General features: G+C 38.8%; 2 protein-coding genes and 1 long non-coding RNA gene across 3 annotated transcripts in view; 1 reads left to right on the forward strand and 2 right to left on the reverse strand.

Moving 5' to 3' along the window:
- The window catches only part of LOC140936326 (uncharacterized), a 2,136-nt gene extending 1,149 nt beyond the window's left edge, over window positions 1-987 (forward strand). The window contains exons 2-3 of the long non-coding RNA XR_012165377.1: window positions 118-192; window positions 598-987. This is a non-coding gene — a long non-coding RNA (uncharacterized lncRNA). The remainder of the gene's footprint in view (window positions 1-117; window positions 193-597) is intronic.
- A 9,075-nt stretch (window positions 988-10,062) lies between these two features.
- Window positions 10,063-13,048, reverse strand: LOC140926416 (uncharacterized). The gene has a single exon (XM_073376165.1). The coding sequence runs from the start codon at window positions 13,033-13,035 to the stop codon at window positions 10,063-10,065; it is 2,973 nt and encodes a 990-aa protein (XP_073232266.1). The 5' UTR covers window positions 13,036-13,048.
- A 60-nt stretch (window positions 13,049-13,108) lies between these two features.
- On the reverse strand, window positions 13,109-13,920 carry LOC140926426 (uncharacterized). The gene is made up of 2 exons (XM_073376170.1): window positions 13,237-13,920; window positions 13,109-13,147 (listed from the first exon to the last, which is right to left on the reverse strand). The coding sequence occupies exons 1-2, from the start codon at window positions 13,825-13,827 to the stop codon at window positions 13,109-13,111; spliced, it is 630 nt and encodes a 209-aa protein (XP_073232271.1). The 5' UTR covers window positions 13,828-13,920.
- Window positions 13,921-16,769: the final 2,849 nt, after the last annotated feature.

A 16,769-nucleotide genomic window follows, 5' to 3' on the forward strand; every position in this document is an offset into this window, starting at 1 on the left:
GGTCAAACACCCATTATAAGTAGAACTGAACAGAATATGACAAGAACTTCTTTTGTTCATTTTATTAATTACAACCTCTACAAACCTTAATCTGTAATAATTTGTGTTTCTTAACAGGGTGTTACAGGTGCGAAGGTAAGGGGCACACAGCCCATGTGTGCCCCTCAAGAGTGGTAGATGATGAGCTGCAGGGTAAGGAGGTGTATCAGTGGGGACTTATGTTACTGTTACGGCTATCCAGTGATAAATAATAATAATTGTAATGGGAATAAGTGGAGTACAACTTTGTCTGTACATGAGTGAAGTTCTCTTAATAACAAATGGTGATGGTTATACCAAAGGTTATCATGTTTAAAGCTTATTGAAGATTAGGACCTCACAAATATTCTGAAAGCTTTTTGCTCACAGTGAATAGAAAAAACCATTCGAGGGCATGGCAACAACGACCTGTACTGTCATCCAATTCAGTACAATGCATGATGTGTACTTCCAATCCTTATATTAATAGTAAAATTAAGACAGCTGATAGTCAGCCCAGTCAAAGTATATAATGTTTTTATAGCTATTATTAATACAATTCTTTGTTTCAATTTGTAGACATTCATATTAAGTGCTACAACTGTGGGGGGTGGGGCCACAGGAAATCTGTGTGCCCCACCCCAAGGCGCAAGCCGCGCAACAAGGGTAAAATAGTTATGTTATATGATAATTATCCATGACTAAAATACTGAGAGTAGACCTGCAGGTTTCTCCAAACTCAAGTTACATCTTCATGTACAAGGATGCTGTAAACTTCAGATTACAACCTTTGGGCTTAAACAACTAGACTAAAAAAATTAGTCTTTCACAACAAGCTATGTTGCAGTGCTGATGAAAATACTTGCACTGCTTCTTTAAACTTCGAAAATTTTGTTCAAAGTTTAATTCATTTCAATTTTGATGGGAAAGGGGTGGCAGGGGGGTGGGGTTATAATCAGAAATTAATGGTAGTGTCTGTTGACATATTTCACATAATTATTGTGCAATACCCCCTTGTATTGCTGTATCCTGTCTTGAATTGAATACGTAACCTACACTATGCCGTGTGTTAGCGAGCCACAAGCATTTTATAAAAGAGTGACTCTAGAATGACCCTGAAATAAAAACACGCGAACAAAACAAATAAAACAAAGGACATAAAGCAAAAAGAGATACAAACGAATGTGGCTTTTCAGTTGGTTATGCAAACACTTGGGAGAAAAAAATTCATGCTCAATAACTTCCTAGAAATTAATCAAAAATTCGCTTTGATGTGATAATGAAACAAGATTGCGTGGCCAATTGAACGATGCCTTCTCCATATTAGGGATTTCTTTGGCAGGAAAACAAAGAAATCATGTTTTGATCTTTTCACTGATTGGGCTATAAAACAGTGTCTTTTAGAAGTGTTGGCTTTTAGTCCCCTTTAGTTTTCATTTGCCACCTAAATTTCACCTTGGATCCCTAGATCTGAAAAAATTGTTGTCTCGTGGATGACCTAGTTCAAAAGTTAATTTTTAACCCTATAAAGACAATACCTTTTTACAATCTGACCTGTGAGTTTGTGGTTCTTCAGTATTATATAAAACAAACCAATTGTAATTCTGATTTGTTCTTCAATGTCACTTTGTATGATTTACCTGCTTTGGATTTGTTCTACCCTAACTCTTCCCATTATATATGACCAACTATTAAAATCATTTTTTGACATGCTTACATAGTTTTTGACCATTTATTATCTATTATTTATTATTCGTCTTTCTTCCGACAGGAAATGATCATGGAACGGGAGGATCAGGCCAAAGCCATGGCCAGAATGTTTTTTACATCTATAATAAGTAACTTTTTATTACATAAGTACTTATTATAGATGTAAAAAACATTCTTTTTTATTATGCATTCACGACATTAACGAATTTCATTCCTCTTGTATCTATATATTTAATTTTTTTATACAGTTTAAAGGGGCTGTGTCACGGCAGTCCAGTCATTTTGTTTAATTTTGCCAATTGCTTGCCATCAATCCCTATAGAACTTAAAGTAAGCAAAGAAATTACATGTAAATGAAAAAATCAGAGACCCGAGACAAACAAATATGTCTCCTGAGCATTATTCTTGAAGTTGCAAGCAGCAGGGCTCAACTATGAAAAACTGTTAGGCTGTACAGTTTTCAAAAATCCTAATTTCAATCTGTTTCAATCTTTTTCACTTTTGCCATCTGTGACATCTGTTGTTTCTGTTATGTTATTTTAACCTTCCTTTAAAGTTTTAAACGTTGATTTTTATGTTTCTCTTCATTTAACGGGCCTTTTGTATTTTCCTAATTTGGCTGAATTTCGTGACACAGCTCCTTTAATTTTTTACACTTCTTTTGACACTCCTTCATTTTGAAAAAGTTTTGTACAATTTTATACAGTAATTAAATTTTTGACACGATTCCTTTATTGCAAAAATTTTTATAAAATTGTATATATTATTGGAAATTTAATTAAAATGCAGCTTTTTAACCTCTGATCAGGCTTTTTTTTCGTTCGGGGAAACACCTTATACATTTCCTTCATGAGTCGTCTCCCGCCCCCTAATTAAGGTATCTACCGATGTTTGTGTTATTGCGTCAAATTTTACTGGACGTTCAAGCCGTTTCCAACAAAGAGGGCTTTTATCAAGATGTGTTTCTCTGCTTTCCATGCAAGACGTGAATTATAAGTTGATGCAACAGTCGTTAGCGAAAACATCGCAGATTTAAAAAATGAAGTATTTAGCAGTGATTGCGAATCTTGCATACTCATTGTTGTGTGGTACATTAGTTCAAAATGTCAAGTGAAACAAAATAATTCCTTTAAATAATAGAAGAGAAATATACTGCAAGTGCTCAAAACTCTGCAGCAACAACTCTTTCATGGTCCTTCATAGGTTTGCATACTTCTGCGCAGTTGAACTCATGCAGTCATACATAGACAACAATTGTGCTTGTTACCAGCAAGAAAGCGTCAAAGAAGAAATAGTCATGGTTGATACAAATTCTTCAAAAGGTCTTGAATTTAAGTAGTTGTCTTGATAAGACCTTGAATTCGGTTGAGGTCCATGAAAACTAGTTGATATCTTTATTAGGTCATCAAAACTCCTTTCAATTCACCGCCTTGTCTAAAACCATTTTTATTCATGAGCAATATCTCACTTCGGTTTCTTACTTTAAAGGCTGTCTCTGTACCTCAGATGCAATTGCAAGTCAAACCCAGTCATTTTCCATAAGTGTTGTATCAGGAAGTAGTATACTTGGTGTAATATGCAATCAACCATGGCTGAAGAAGTAATAATTATACATGACTCCATGACGTGATTTAGCCAATAAGATGTTCAGAAAGGGGCAGTTAAAGAATGCCGATTTATTGAATAAATAGAGGATATTACATGGCAGCACGGAGATATGAAATTTATCTTCGAGTGTTGAAAAATATTTCACGGGTGAGCACAGCGAAGGAGTGAAATATTTTCAACACAAGAAGAGAAATTTTGTATCTCCAAGTGGCCATGTAATGTTCTATTATTTATTAATTTTTATTATATAAACACCAATGAAATACCAAACCATATCACTGAAACAGTTTTATCCTGCGAAAGGCACGATTTATTATGTAGCCATAGCAAAAGCGATTTTTCACATGTGAAAATAACATGATATTTTGACGTGTGAAGATATCATGTTTTCACGCAAAAGCTCACCTGGTATTTCATTGGTGTTTATATAATAATAGAGTGTATCCTCTCAACATCAGTAACAAATAACAACCTGCTCTCATCACAAAATGAAATGTCAATGTTAAATTTTTTTCCCATAATTTTTTACTTGATTCATTTATAAACTACCCAGTCATTCGATGTCATATGAAGCACTACATAGTATTTGTACATGTATGCTTCACACTAAGTTTGTTTTCAATTCCTTGGAAAAGGTTTTTCTGATGTCTCTGACACGATGCAATATGACTTGATAACCAATGCAGATCATTTAGATGTGGCTACCAGAATGTCACCAGTCACCAGCAGGCGACTGAGTAAGTTTGCTCTCTAGTATTTTCGATGGACACACCGCAAATGGAGTAAAATGATCTTCCTTCAAAACAACATGGCGACCAACAGAAATCATACTACTTTGTTGAAAAAGCAAAGTTCCATAAAATATCTCCCTCAAATGCGTTTCCTCTCAAATTTCGGGTGTGAGATAATTGTTATGTGCTCTGTCAATTGTTGGCATCAGTAAGATTCCAACTCATTGGTTAAAGGAACTATTGGTCACGTGACCTCTTACCTCCGCAAGTGGCCTATTGTGTTATTCTGTGGAGGAAACCATAACAATCATACCCGCTTTACTAAAGTGAGCGCTTGATGTTAACAGAGATTGCGACCTTCCTCTTTTGGATGGAAACCTCGAGTTATCGGTAAATATTTCCTGCATCCATTTTATGTTTATTGTCCTGAAATCTCCCTTTTTTGGTTGGACTATACCGAAACAAACGTTGCCCTTACATGACATAAACGACATTTAAATTTTCAGCTCAAAATACATTACGTTATAAGTTTCCTACCTTCTCACACACAGGCCTAAGTGCATCCTTTCCGAGCTTAGAACTGACAGCTGACAGCCTCCCTGTGAAATGATGTATTAAGATCTCCAGCTAGCGTAAAGGAGATGCATTTTACAAAAGTCTCAAAAACGCAAGGAGCTGGGCCAAGTCAAAAGAAGGCGGGGAAGGGGGCGGGGAAAAAATGGTGATCGACGATTGGCACACACGTCTAGCAGGAACGAACGCCTGGGAGTAAAACGTAAGCCGCCATCTTTATGTCGTTGAATTCCGTGGCGTGTTTTAAGTGTTTTAAGCGAGGCCAGTGTAAGATAAAAAAAACCACTGGAGAATGTGTTTTGACTTGATTTATCTTGACGACTACGCGGAAAAATGCGGAACACATTTTGAACATCGTACATCTGCCATGGCTTGGGATAATTCGTTGCATGAAGACCCTAGGCCTACCACTATCCTGCACTATCTAGGTAACAAAAATAAAGCAATACTAATTTGTTATACTTTTTAAGGCTCAGTTTTGTTTAATTAAAGTCTTCAGTCAAATGAAATATTTTTAGCTACTTCTGTTAAAATTAATGAGTGGTCTTGACATTTTTTCTTATGCGCCCGATGGTATTTTCTACAACATAAATGATCATCAAACACGAAATGACTGTATGTCTATTTGTGTCGTTTGGGGTAAGGTAATTTTTACCGTTTGTGTATTAATTATATAGGACCAACTGCGACATCAATCACTCGCTTTAAACCAGTGGCTACCGTAGTTCAGGGGGCGAGTTTCATAAATACAATGTAGGTTCAGATGTTGCTATTAACCTCTGGCGTTGAAATAAATAGTATCAATGTTAACGAATTCTTCAATTAAGAGCCCGAACATTTAATTGTTAATAGAATAAAATGATGGTTCCAGTTTTACTGTAGCGCTTCAATTATGTTTGAAAGACGAGTTTCTCTCACTACGTGTTAAGTTGATGTTTGGCCAAAACGGTGTTTTGATGACACGGACTGAGTTTATATTTAGCACTTGTTTGTAGTAGCCTGAAATTCATCCGATTGCTTCGAATCGTTTTCTCCTCTCAACATGTTACTGAGGGAGTAATAACGACTCAAAGTAATCGGATGAAATTCAGGCTATGTTGGTAGGGGATTTAACGTCATTTAACTGCGATCTTTATTCTTCATTTATCAAGTAAAACAGTCGACAGAAAAAAAGGTGACACAATTATCATTGTCTGCCAACATGTATTCCTCATCAGTAAGAAAGGAAATTTATAGTATTCAACACTTAAGTTATATTAGCACATAGGTCAGTCTCTAAGCAACAAGATCAAAGTGAATGCAAAACAATAAAGAAGCATTTGTAATTCTATTTCAAATTCCTATATTTCATGTAGATTTGAACGTGACTGAGGCAAGTGTGAGGGTTCCCGGTCCCCCGCAGCATTTTTAAAGATCATATGGTAGACCTCGCCGCGTTTTAGCCGCTCAGGAAGGCGGAGGTGTCATGAAGGGACCCACCTTCACTCATGTCGCCGGGCTTGAAACAAAAAGGCTACCTTTTGTGACTCTTGTTATAAACAGTTATAATAAAATCAGAAAATAAACATGCAAACTACAAAACTAACTATAAATGACTATATATATTAAAAATAGTAATAATATTAATAAAAGCTATATTTAATCTGCATGATGAATCAGCCTACAGCTGGTATTAACTCATTTGCAGCATAAATAACCTAAAAAAGAAAATCTAGATGTAACTTTTTACACTACAAGCAAAAAACAAGAGTCATAAAACTCAGAGCATTGGTGACCGATTCATCTTATCACGTTAAAACTTAAAAAGGAAGTAAACATCTCCTTTATCCTTATATCTACTGGCATACCATTCCGTGGTCTTAAAGTAAATAATATTGTCAGGGTATATGCTCCATGTATCTCTTGTTCGTATTTTGGACACACAAGATTATGTCCGTTCTCTGTGTATTTTGTATGCAGCTAGCTCTGTTTATCTTGTGCGGATACCACCAATAAACAAGTTCTCCCCATTGACTTTCTTGTATATACCACAGCATTAATTTGCAGAAAGCTGAGTTTCACCTGTGTGATTAGTAACTGGATCAGTCTTTTCAATGTTACTCCGCTTCCATCCCTGCATCAGTTGCTAATCAATTTATGTTTTCAAATGGTCAGCAGTCATAAAACCCAGCTGCTATATATGACATTACTGAATTAATCCAAAATGTATACAACAGCTTCCACTATTTGGGTGAGAGGTTTATTGTTATGGTGTAAAATATTCCAATTTTGCAAGGTAAGTATCCTGTTGATTAAGTCGTCAATATGGTTTTCCGTGATGTTGTGATGTAAAGGGAACAGGACAGAGACGGTGTTGGGATATTGATAAGCATTTGCCTTTTGGAGGATGATAATATTCTTGTAGGACTTGGTGATGTTCTCTCTGTAAAGTACTCTCCAGAATAGTGGGAGAAGCCAAAGAGGATGATTCAGTGTGTCATCATCATAACTATTAAAAGTTGACTTATCACTTAAACATGGTGGAAGATCATTTTGTAAATCCATGAACAATAACACTGCAAGAATTGAGCCTTATGGAATGCCATCGCTAAAGACTGGGATATTGACAATGACCATCGATACTGTTTTCCATCAAGGGGAGATTAATTTATCCATGGTACCAAAGAATGCACACAAGAAAATAATGAATTCATGATTTTCATATACTGGAACTGCAGAATGTAGATAATTGCAGAGAATATATCCTCAGAGTTACGATGCAACTTTTGCCATAATTTGTGAAAAGAAAGCCTGTTTTAAGTAGTTAGCCATTCATGTGGTCATTCCCCAATTGCCACAGTAGGTTCTGATTTCAGTACGTATATACTTCTATATACCTGTCAAATATGAGTTTTTGAAACTGTGGCCACCCACATAATCTATGTAATGTCTATAGCGTCCAAGCTGATGAAATGAAACTGTTATCGATACAGTACATACTTGATTAATCTTGGTAATGATGATGACATACCTGGAGCACCAGCCATTAGAATTTCTGTAGTAATACCATTGGGACTGGTCACTTTGAGCAAAGGCATAGACTTCACGATTTTTCACTTGAAGCTGTTTATGTGGGGATAACCACTGTATGCTTAGTATATATGTGATCAGTGTTTACGAAATTAGGAGTCGAGGATGATGAATGCTAAAGATTGTTTATGGAATCAGCAGTTGAGGAGAATAAATCCAGAAGATCATCTGCTTGATGAACACTTACTGTGAAGTTGTGAGCAATTAATTTCTCTGTAGCTGTTATCATAATATTTTTTTACCTCAATAAGTCGTTGGTATTCTTTACATTTACCATACCTAGCTATTGATTAGTTACAAGAAGGATCACATACAATTTTTAACAACAGGGCCCAGTTATTCGAAGGCCGATTAGCGCTTAACCCAGGGTTAAATTTAACCCAGGTTTCTTTTTCTTTGTTCAAAAGCATTTTCTTGGATAGTTTTCTCTGTTATTCTTAAGAGCATTCAATCATCAACTTGTCGATAAAAAGAATTAAATTGAATTTACTTTTTAAGCTTTCACATCTGAATTCAAATTTCGCACTAACCCTAGGTTATCTTAACCCAGCTTTGAACAACCTGGCCCTGGTGTTTACAATATTCATCTATTACTAATGACTGATACTTAACTTTACTATATTTTGTTAATTAAATACTGACCCTGTTGTAGAAGCAAGGTGTAAACTAGCAAATTGAAACCCCCCTCAGACATTTCTCTTGCATCTACATGTAATAAATTAAAATTAAATGTTTATAACAGAAAAATACACCATGCAAGTAAAAGAGGAAAAAATATATGACTGTGTTTGACCGTTGTACAAAATGAAGCTTATAATTTTATTTCAATGGACCATTTTACAGTTGCAGGTGAAAACAAGGTTGCAGTCTACATTGTATTAGTATACCCTTGCTGCTTATTATGTTGGTTTTCTGCAAACTAGTATTTTTAAGCATAATTTCCATAAGAAAAGGAAGCAGGTTTGTATCAAAACATGGTCAAACTCACCTTAATTCTCATTCACTGGAAGACTACTGGTAATTAAGCCCACAACTGTAATATGGTCTATTTGGATTTTGACTACCTTTGGCAGTGAACATATAAACAAAACACCATAGCACTATTTTAATTATTGAGGGAATGGCACTACAATGAAGTTTAATAATCAGTAATAAATAAACTACAGTAAAAACCAAAATGCATGTAAAAGTAGTGGTTTACTTAAAAAACCCTCCCTTCTAGTAGAAATGGTTCATTTAAAAAAAAAACCCACAAGAATCTACATGTTTTAACTCAACAAAGACAAAGCACATTATTATATGATTAACTTTCCAACCAGAGAGAACTAAGGATTTTAGGAGCAAACACATTAATTATTTTTCTGGTGCTTGAAGACTACATCTCTTTAATAAAATGGATCTAAGTAATTTAATTAAATCTACTGCACGTATGCGTAAATATTGCCAATAACCATTGAAAGTACAAAAAACCTTTTTTGGCATACTGTCAACTCCCTTTATAGGGGAAAATGTAGGCGGCTTGAGTTAGTGTCCTCATTAGTGAGAGTCTGTATCAGTGGGAGTTAATTATAGTCAAACTTCTGTAATTTATTTTTGCTTCGGATTAAGCTACTGTCCGTATCATCAGGGTCTCAGTTTTGAGTTATAGCGAGGTGTCCACAAGGCAAGAGTTCACTGTATTTCCAAAAGTAGGTTCATCAAACATGCAGGTTTTACTGTAAGTTAAATAGAGTAAGCAGATTTAACAAAACGATATTACTACAATGAAATTATTCCAAGCACTTACTTTTTGCCTGAGGAAATGGCTCTTTCAGCTTTTGGAGTAATAACCCATTCAACACAAGCCCTTAGCCCAACATCAATTTAAGAGCATGTATATTTGTTAGGCCTCGCCACATAGTAGACCCTTGTCCACACAGGTTGATTACAGCAACGGCCTGTTCATTTTTTATGCATGGCCACACAGGCCCTCAGCCACACAGGCTGATTACAGCATAACAACACTTTTATTTGTTATCCATGGCCACAAAGGCCCTCAGCCACACAGGCTGATTACAGCATAATAACACTTCTATTTGTTATGCATGGCCCCAAAGGCCCTCAGCCACATAGGCTGATTATACAGCATAACGGCACTTTTATTTGTTATGCATGGCCACAAAAGCCCTCTGCCACACAGGCTGATTACAGCATAACTGCACTGTTATTGGCCATGCTTGGATATCATTCATTACAACATAGGCATTAGGGCAAATGTCTTGAAGATAAATTATGATTGCAAACAAGACACCACCATGCTAAGGCCTTCATCTCTGAAACAATTATTACATTTGTCGACAGTAGACCACACGTTTCAATGACGATCTTGAGACTGAGCCCACTCTACGAGTCTGAGAAATGTTTCCTCCCTATATGCTGGGGCTAACACCCTTCTCTGTCGACTCTGAGTTGCTAAGACATGCAGTCTCTCAATCTCCACTGCTCTAGCTCTTGTAGTTGGAGTGTCCACAGGTCTGAATCTGTCATTGTTTATCAGAACATCCTCATGAAAAGCAAAATCAGGATCTCTTCCTTCCCCACCTGCCGATTTTGCTCTTGACAATGCCACAAATAGAGCTCCTGGGTTTCTGGCTTCAAAGCCATGGTCCCCAGGGTGAACCACTACATACCTGAATGCTTCTCCGGTGCCCACAGTCATCCCTTGACATTTGCGGATTGTTGTTCCCCATGCCAGTCGCAATGGAACCTGCAGACGCTTGCATCGGCATGCGCATTCAGTGGAACGACTTACCGGTACAATTGGCACAACTGTCGGATCTTCATTAATGTACGGTGGCCCCCTGTATCCTGGAAACCTCACCAGAACCACATCAGGTAGAGGAGCAGGATCATCAGTAGGTCTGCGGCCATCTTTGTACACAATATCTACGACTGTGCCTACTGCCCCATTGTACAAACCCCAATCAGCCTTTAAGTTAACCACCAGCATGACTTTGCTGTCACGGCAAAGATACAGTAGAGGTAACAATCCTCCCGCCTTTTTACTGTCGGCCTTCACTGCATGTCCACCATTGTCAACTGCCTTGATCTTTGCCACTGGGTGGTTTGGCTGTCTGTTACACTCAAGCAGCTTTGTTTTATTACGCTGCCATTCAAGACGGTGCGTAGGAAATACATACAGTCCTTGCTCATCCATCCTAGCAAGGAGTTCTGGGCCATGCGACATGCGGAGATTGTGCCATTGAAACTGTTGTAGCCAGTGGATTTGCTGGGGTGTTGTCGTATAATTTCTTAGTGACATCAGCACGTCTCTCAGCTGTTGTTCAGATTCATTCTGCCGTATAATCTGAGTAAGCTCAACAGCACTATCAAACATTGTCCAAACCAAGCGACCGTGGTTAGATGGTGCACTACGACAATCTGAGGTGTACACGGGGGTGTCACACACAGGAGGAAGCTGAACATCATCTCCCATAAACACTGCCACAGGAATCCCTCCCCATAACTCATCTGCATTGGCTCCTTTGTTCACTGCATAACGTGCATGCTGTTCCATCCAGCCCATTGTTGTACGACCAAACATTGATCGCTCATCACCAACCAGGACTTTCAGATTTTCGCACTTTTTCTGAATTTTCTCTAGTAAGGGACCTGTAGGTACAGTCAACTCATTGCCAGACCTTCCACCTGTTGGTACTCCAAGAAAACTGTGAGCTGTACTGCCGTGAACAAGATAGGCAGCATTCCCCGTTGGAGTTATCACCTGTATTGCATCATTGGCTTCAAAAACTTGCCGCACTAACCTCTGGAGACACTTGATGACATACGACTTTCCTGTACCAGCAGTTCCAGAGACAACAAGCCGCAGAGGATGGTAATATTCAGTGTTTTCAACAAAGTTGTACAGGGCAAGCAAAACTAGACTCACTATGGCTTTCTGATTTTCATTTAAAGATAATGGACACACCTGAGGTAAATCAAGGTCTGCACTTTCTGTCTGCTGTTCATCATCTGCTTTAATACTTTCTTGAAGCCATTTTGTTGGGTCTTCTCCTTCAGGAAGAATGATACGGGTACTGCTCCAGTCATAGTCCTCCCCACCATCATCATAATCAAAGTCCCTCTCTACACCCTCATATATTTGGTTCTGCCCTGCATATACATCCACCCAGTCTGGTTGTTCTTCTGCTTCGACAGCATCATCTTCCTCATCCTCTTCAAATACTGGTTCTTGTGGGTGGTCTGCAAAACGCCGTGCCTTAGCAACTTGGGCCTTTACAAATGTTGGACAGTCATCACTTGCAAAAAAGTCCTTAAAGCGATCAATCCAAGATTCAGCATCCCCCTTCACTTCTTGGATGTCAAACCAGCTTGGCCAGTGTAGCAGGAGCATAGTCCTACAGTAGTCCTCATTCAGTGGCCATGTTGCGTGGGTAGAACCACCACTTACAACAGGGACATTACCGTTCCTCGATGCAAAGTGGTACCAAGAACATTGCTCATCTCTTGGTCGTGCAAGGTACTTATCTAGTGGGGTGCTGCGAGTTGCAGTTTCACCATCACGTTCAAGTCTCCTTGACCCCGACATTGACAAATAGGTAAATGGACGGCTACATCGCCAAAGTGCTAGGCCACTCAGCTCAAAGGATGCCTCCGGTCCACTGATGTCTCGTCTTCCAACGGTCTTTATCAGCATCTTAGCACACATTGACTTACCTGTCACTTGGTCTGCATCAGCTGCATCAACAGCATTTACCATGTCCTTAAAGAGATCAGAAGTTGCACCAGTGGGTTCGCTATCTTTGCAAGCATATCCACACACATAGTCGATTATGGCTATGATATCATCAGTGCTAGGATTGTCTGGAGGGGAATTGGAAAGAATCAAGCTTACATCCCCATTTGCTCTCCATGATTGTAACTGATAACGAGAATGCTGAACCACACGTGGATGGTCACGAGGGATCTCCAGGCGGGGAGCTCCATTATGATCTTCCACAATTTCGGGATTACTGTGCACTTTTTTCCCTGGGTGGAACTCGCTTCCAAACTCCATCCGACATACACGTTCTCTTGGCTGCAGTCCTTGCTCTGGATGGCGAGGAGTTCTCAAGCAGTAATCAGAGCAACTGTGGAGTCCAACCCTGTTTACTAAAAGCAAATGATCCTCCAGTATTGCATCTTGTGTTGCAGCGATCTGCATTAGCATCTTAACTAAGGGATCCCTATCATCTGATATGGGCTCAGCCGTTCCCTCAGGTGGTGGCCAGAGGTTTTTTCTTGGCTGCCCTTCTTCCTCATTGCCAGCTGGATGTAATGCTGTCATGGCAAAGGTTTCATCTGCCCACTGACTAAGTCTAGCTGCATACTCTTCCTCTTTGCAACCATCTTCACGAGCTTCATGCAATAGCTGATGTGGTTGCCTGTCTTCCCTCCAGCTGAGTTGGTGCCAATGAATTTGACCGCGGGACTTGACAAACTCATAGCGGTACCAATAATCAGAGATACCAAATACTGGCTTCAGTACCTTCTCATGGTAAGCCTGGGTACGCAGGTCAAAGTAACTCACTACTACATGAGTATTTTCTTGTACTGCCTTGAAGTGGGCATTGCTATCTTCAGCAAGGTTGACTTCTTCGCCTTTGGTCTGCAAGATGTACTCTTCCAGTAGCCTTCTAAGAGGAGGAAAGTAAAACTCGGCACAGCTTCCAGTCATGAAAAATGAAGGCAACCCACGCTTCTCATTGACCATGAACTCCACAAGGGCACGAAGCTCTCTGCGTCTCTGGTGCCAGTACTGAGCTGTACCACGCAGATTTGCGCCAAAATACAACAACTTGTCGGTAAAAGTGTCACCTCTCGCAAGTCGCTCTTGCAGGTCTGCAACAGTTATGTGTGGGTCACCAAGTTGCTGATCAACAAAGAACCGGCTCTGCTCCAGGGCACGCTTCCTCATGATCATATTGTGGACAACAAACTTCCAGACTTTATGCCTCGCAAACCTTCCGTCTTGGTACCACAGCAGGTGCTCTGCCCAGTTATGCAGTGTGGGACACGTCATCGGACGGTTTATGTGGAAATCACCCTTTCCATAGGGAAACAAGCAAGGAAATGCCATCGTAAAAAAGTAGGGAGTGGTAAACTCTGATGCTGGTGTTGTGCCCGTGGTCGGCCAAGGGATCACTGGTCGTTGCACATTTCCTTGTGCTTCTACAGCTTCACCTTCAGGAGGTTCAGAAACAACTTCATTTATGGCTGCTTCTACTTGTGCTTGCACATTCACTCCAGGCTCAGGAAGAATAATTCCAGAGACTGCTGAGTCATCAGTGCTGTCTGTTTCCCCAACATCCAATTGTTGTGGTGCAGGGCCTTGGTCATCAATGCGTTCTGTTTCAGAGAACTCAACAGTCCTCAAATTTGGCAACTCACCATCTTCTGGTAAATTCTCTATGCAAGCGCCATCAATAACAACATCACCATAAGCAGGATTGTTGTCCTTGAGCCAACGAAGGGCTCCTTCAACACGGTGTCTTCTAACCCTGAAGTCCTTATGGGTATCATCTTTTCCTTGTCTTCTCACGCGTATGATATCCACCTCTGCTGGTAGGCGTGGAAGAATAGTGGCTGGTTCTTGCACAGCCTGTGGGAAAGCAATGCAATGTCCCTTTGAGGCAATACCTCCATGCTTCAGTAGGTGTACATGCACAGTAGGTGCTAGCCTGGCTATCAGCATCTGTTCAGCATCTGACATGTTAGACAAAATCTCAGGAACAGCCATTGGATCCATGTTATTCTCACCAGACCAAACTTTTGGTACCTTCTTATCTCTTCTGCAGCGAGTACACATGTTTCTCGTGCCCTTGCACTCCAGTCGCCTTTCCTTGCAGACCTCACAAAAAAAGAATGCATAAGTCATCTGCTCCACCTCAAATGCACGAATAGCACTGTATGCATTATCTTCTTGCTGACTTGACCCTGCAGGTGGAGGAGGCAGTAGATCTCCAACAGCTTCACGCAACCTTTTCTCTTGTTCTGATATTCTTCTTTGGTTTCGCCGCTGTCTTTTTCTCCTATCATCCTCCGTTTCCACTTCACCAGGCTTTGCAAACTCATAGTCCACACCAACTGCCCTTGCTCTAGCAATAAGGCGGTCATCTTCTAAGTGGCTACTACTATTTACTTCTGGAAGAGGTTGCTGTGTTTCCTGCACGTTGCTTGCTCCCTCAATTGGGCCATTTTCTACTGCAGGAGTGTGTCGTTCCAACTCTTCTCCTAGTAAATGAATTATTTGTATTAACCAACTACACAATTCATATAAGCTATGGGGCTAGTGGATTCTATTTTTTATCTTGCCTGAGGGATAATAGAGTTGTGATTCTTGGGCTAACAGATGCAAGCTACAGCCTTCCCGAAGGACAAGCACAAAACTGACCTCCTTTTCTTCGCACCCTAGTACTGCATACTTGTATAACTGTACAAGAATTACTATTATAAAGCTGTATCTGTGGAAGTGTTCTCAAAACCTGATTTCAAATAGAAAATACACAATATTTCTACTTTTGTAACTTCGGATAATACAACAACCTTGACAAACATTTTCTAAGTGTTGATATTTCATAAATCAGTCATCAAATATAATGGGAGTGACCCAACCAATGAACTCATTATTATAATCCAAAAAATAATTATCTCTATGAGAATTCAAAGTATTTTAACTTTGTTCTAGTCAAAGTAATACAACCCTAAGGTAAGTTTTCCCATAATAATAATGTACGATCAAATACAAACAGAACAAAAATCCTACAATCCAGTCATGGAGAATTAAGTACAGACATGATGACTTATCATGTTTACCACAACAACAACACTTGAATTACATGACAAAAGGTCTAATCAATGAATTATACAGTGTTTTTGTTACAAATAAATATGATGAATTCTGGGACTCATCTTGTGAGAAATCATGAGTCCCAGTCCAGAACCAATGAGTCCCAGTTAAAAAAAATGAGTCCAAAATGGCAAATGTTTGGGCCTTTATGTACCAGCCACAGACAGTTAATCTGAAGACACACTCCAAAACTCTGTATTATAGTATACTGAAATTAAAATATAGTTCTCCTATTTTAAAGCAGACGTCAACAAAGGCTAAAACAAATATGCATCACTAAACAACAACCATAACTGCCACAGAAATTACACGTACAGGATATTTCTACAAATACACACGTTCAGATCGATATATCCATGAATTATTTTATGTCTTTGGCGATTTTTATGCGTCAGGAACATAGATAGAATGCAGAGGTAACAAAATCACTGATTATATAGCTGCTCTTTTGAGTCCATGTAAAAAATATATATATGAAAGTTTTAACATTCTTATTTGTTACACACACACGCCCACCCACACCTTTATTAATTTCAAAATCTTGGTTACAAAAATGAAAAAAAACAACCCACAATGAATAAATAAATAAAAATAATCAGGTAAATTCATAAAATAAAATATTGAGAAAAAAAAGTGTTACAAGAAAAAGGAAAGATTACTTAGGTAAGACAACAGAGCATAATTAATTACACCAAAAAGGGGGAAGTTTTAAAAGTATACATGCTTCCCACCAGCAAATTGTGGCACTTAATTAGTTCTGATAAATTTCTATTGTTTATTAGCCCAATCACTGTTTTTCATTCTCTGATAAATTTGCATTATATTTCTTTCTTTTTGCATTATGTTTCCTTGTTTTTGCATTGTGTTTACTAAAAAGTACACTGCTCTAAGCCAATCAAATTCAAAGAGAAATTTTTCCATGTATATTATTAACTTTCATAATAAAATACCATCTACCATAAACAACTACCGGTATATCAGTACCTGCTGAATGACTTTGCTCTTGTTCACCTGGCAGAGAGCTTTCCATGCTACATTCAAGTTGGAGGACTTCACTTTCATGTTCTTCTATGGCTAAGAAGATAAGATATAATCTAAATAAGTTGGGCAAGCAGATTGTGACACCTGAGGCTGATTGGTTCTTATATAATTCTATTGTTCAGTGTTATCCA

The sequence above is a fragment of the Porites lutea genome, chromosome 1 (genome assembly GCF_958299795.1).
Source record: "Porites lutea chromosome 1, jaPorLute2.1, whole genome shotgun sequence".
In the NCBI taxonomy this organism is placed as follows: domain Eukaryota; kingdom Metazoa; phylum Cnidaria; class Anthozoa; order Scleractinia; family Poritidae; genus Porites; species Porites lutea.

What these genes read in the sequence shown, in the direction of transcription:
- LOC140926416 (XM_073376165.1), bottom strand. Translation starts at nt 13,035, where the DNA reads ATGACAGCATTACATCCAGCTGGCAATGAGGAAGAAGGGCAGCCAAGA.
- LOC140926426 (XM_073376170.1), bottom strand. Translation starts at nt 13,827, where the DNA reads ATGGCATTTCCTTGCTTGTTTCCCTATGGAAAGGGTGATTTCCACATA. An exon ending in CCCAGGCTTACCATGAGAAG is followed by an intron (nt 13,148 to 13,236) that starts GTACTGAAGCCA and finishes GCACCAACTCAG; the next exon opens with CTGGAGGGAAGACAGGCAAC.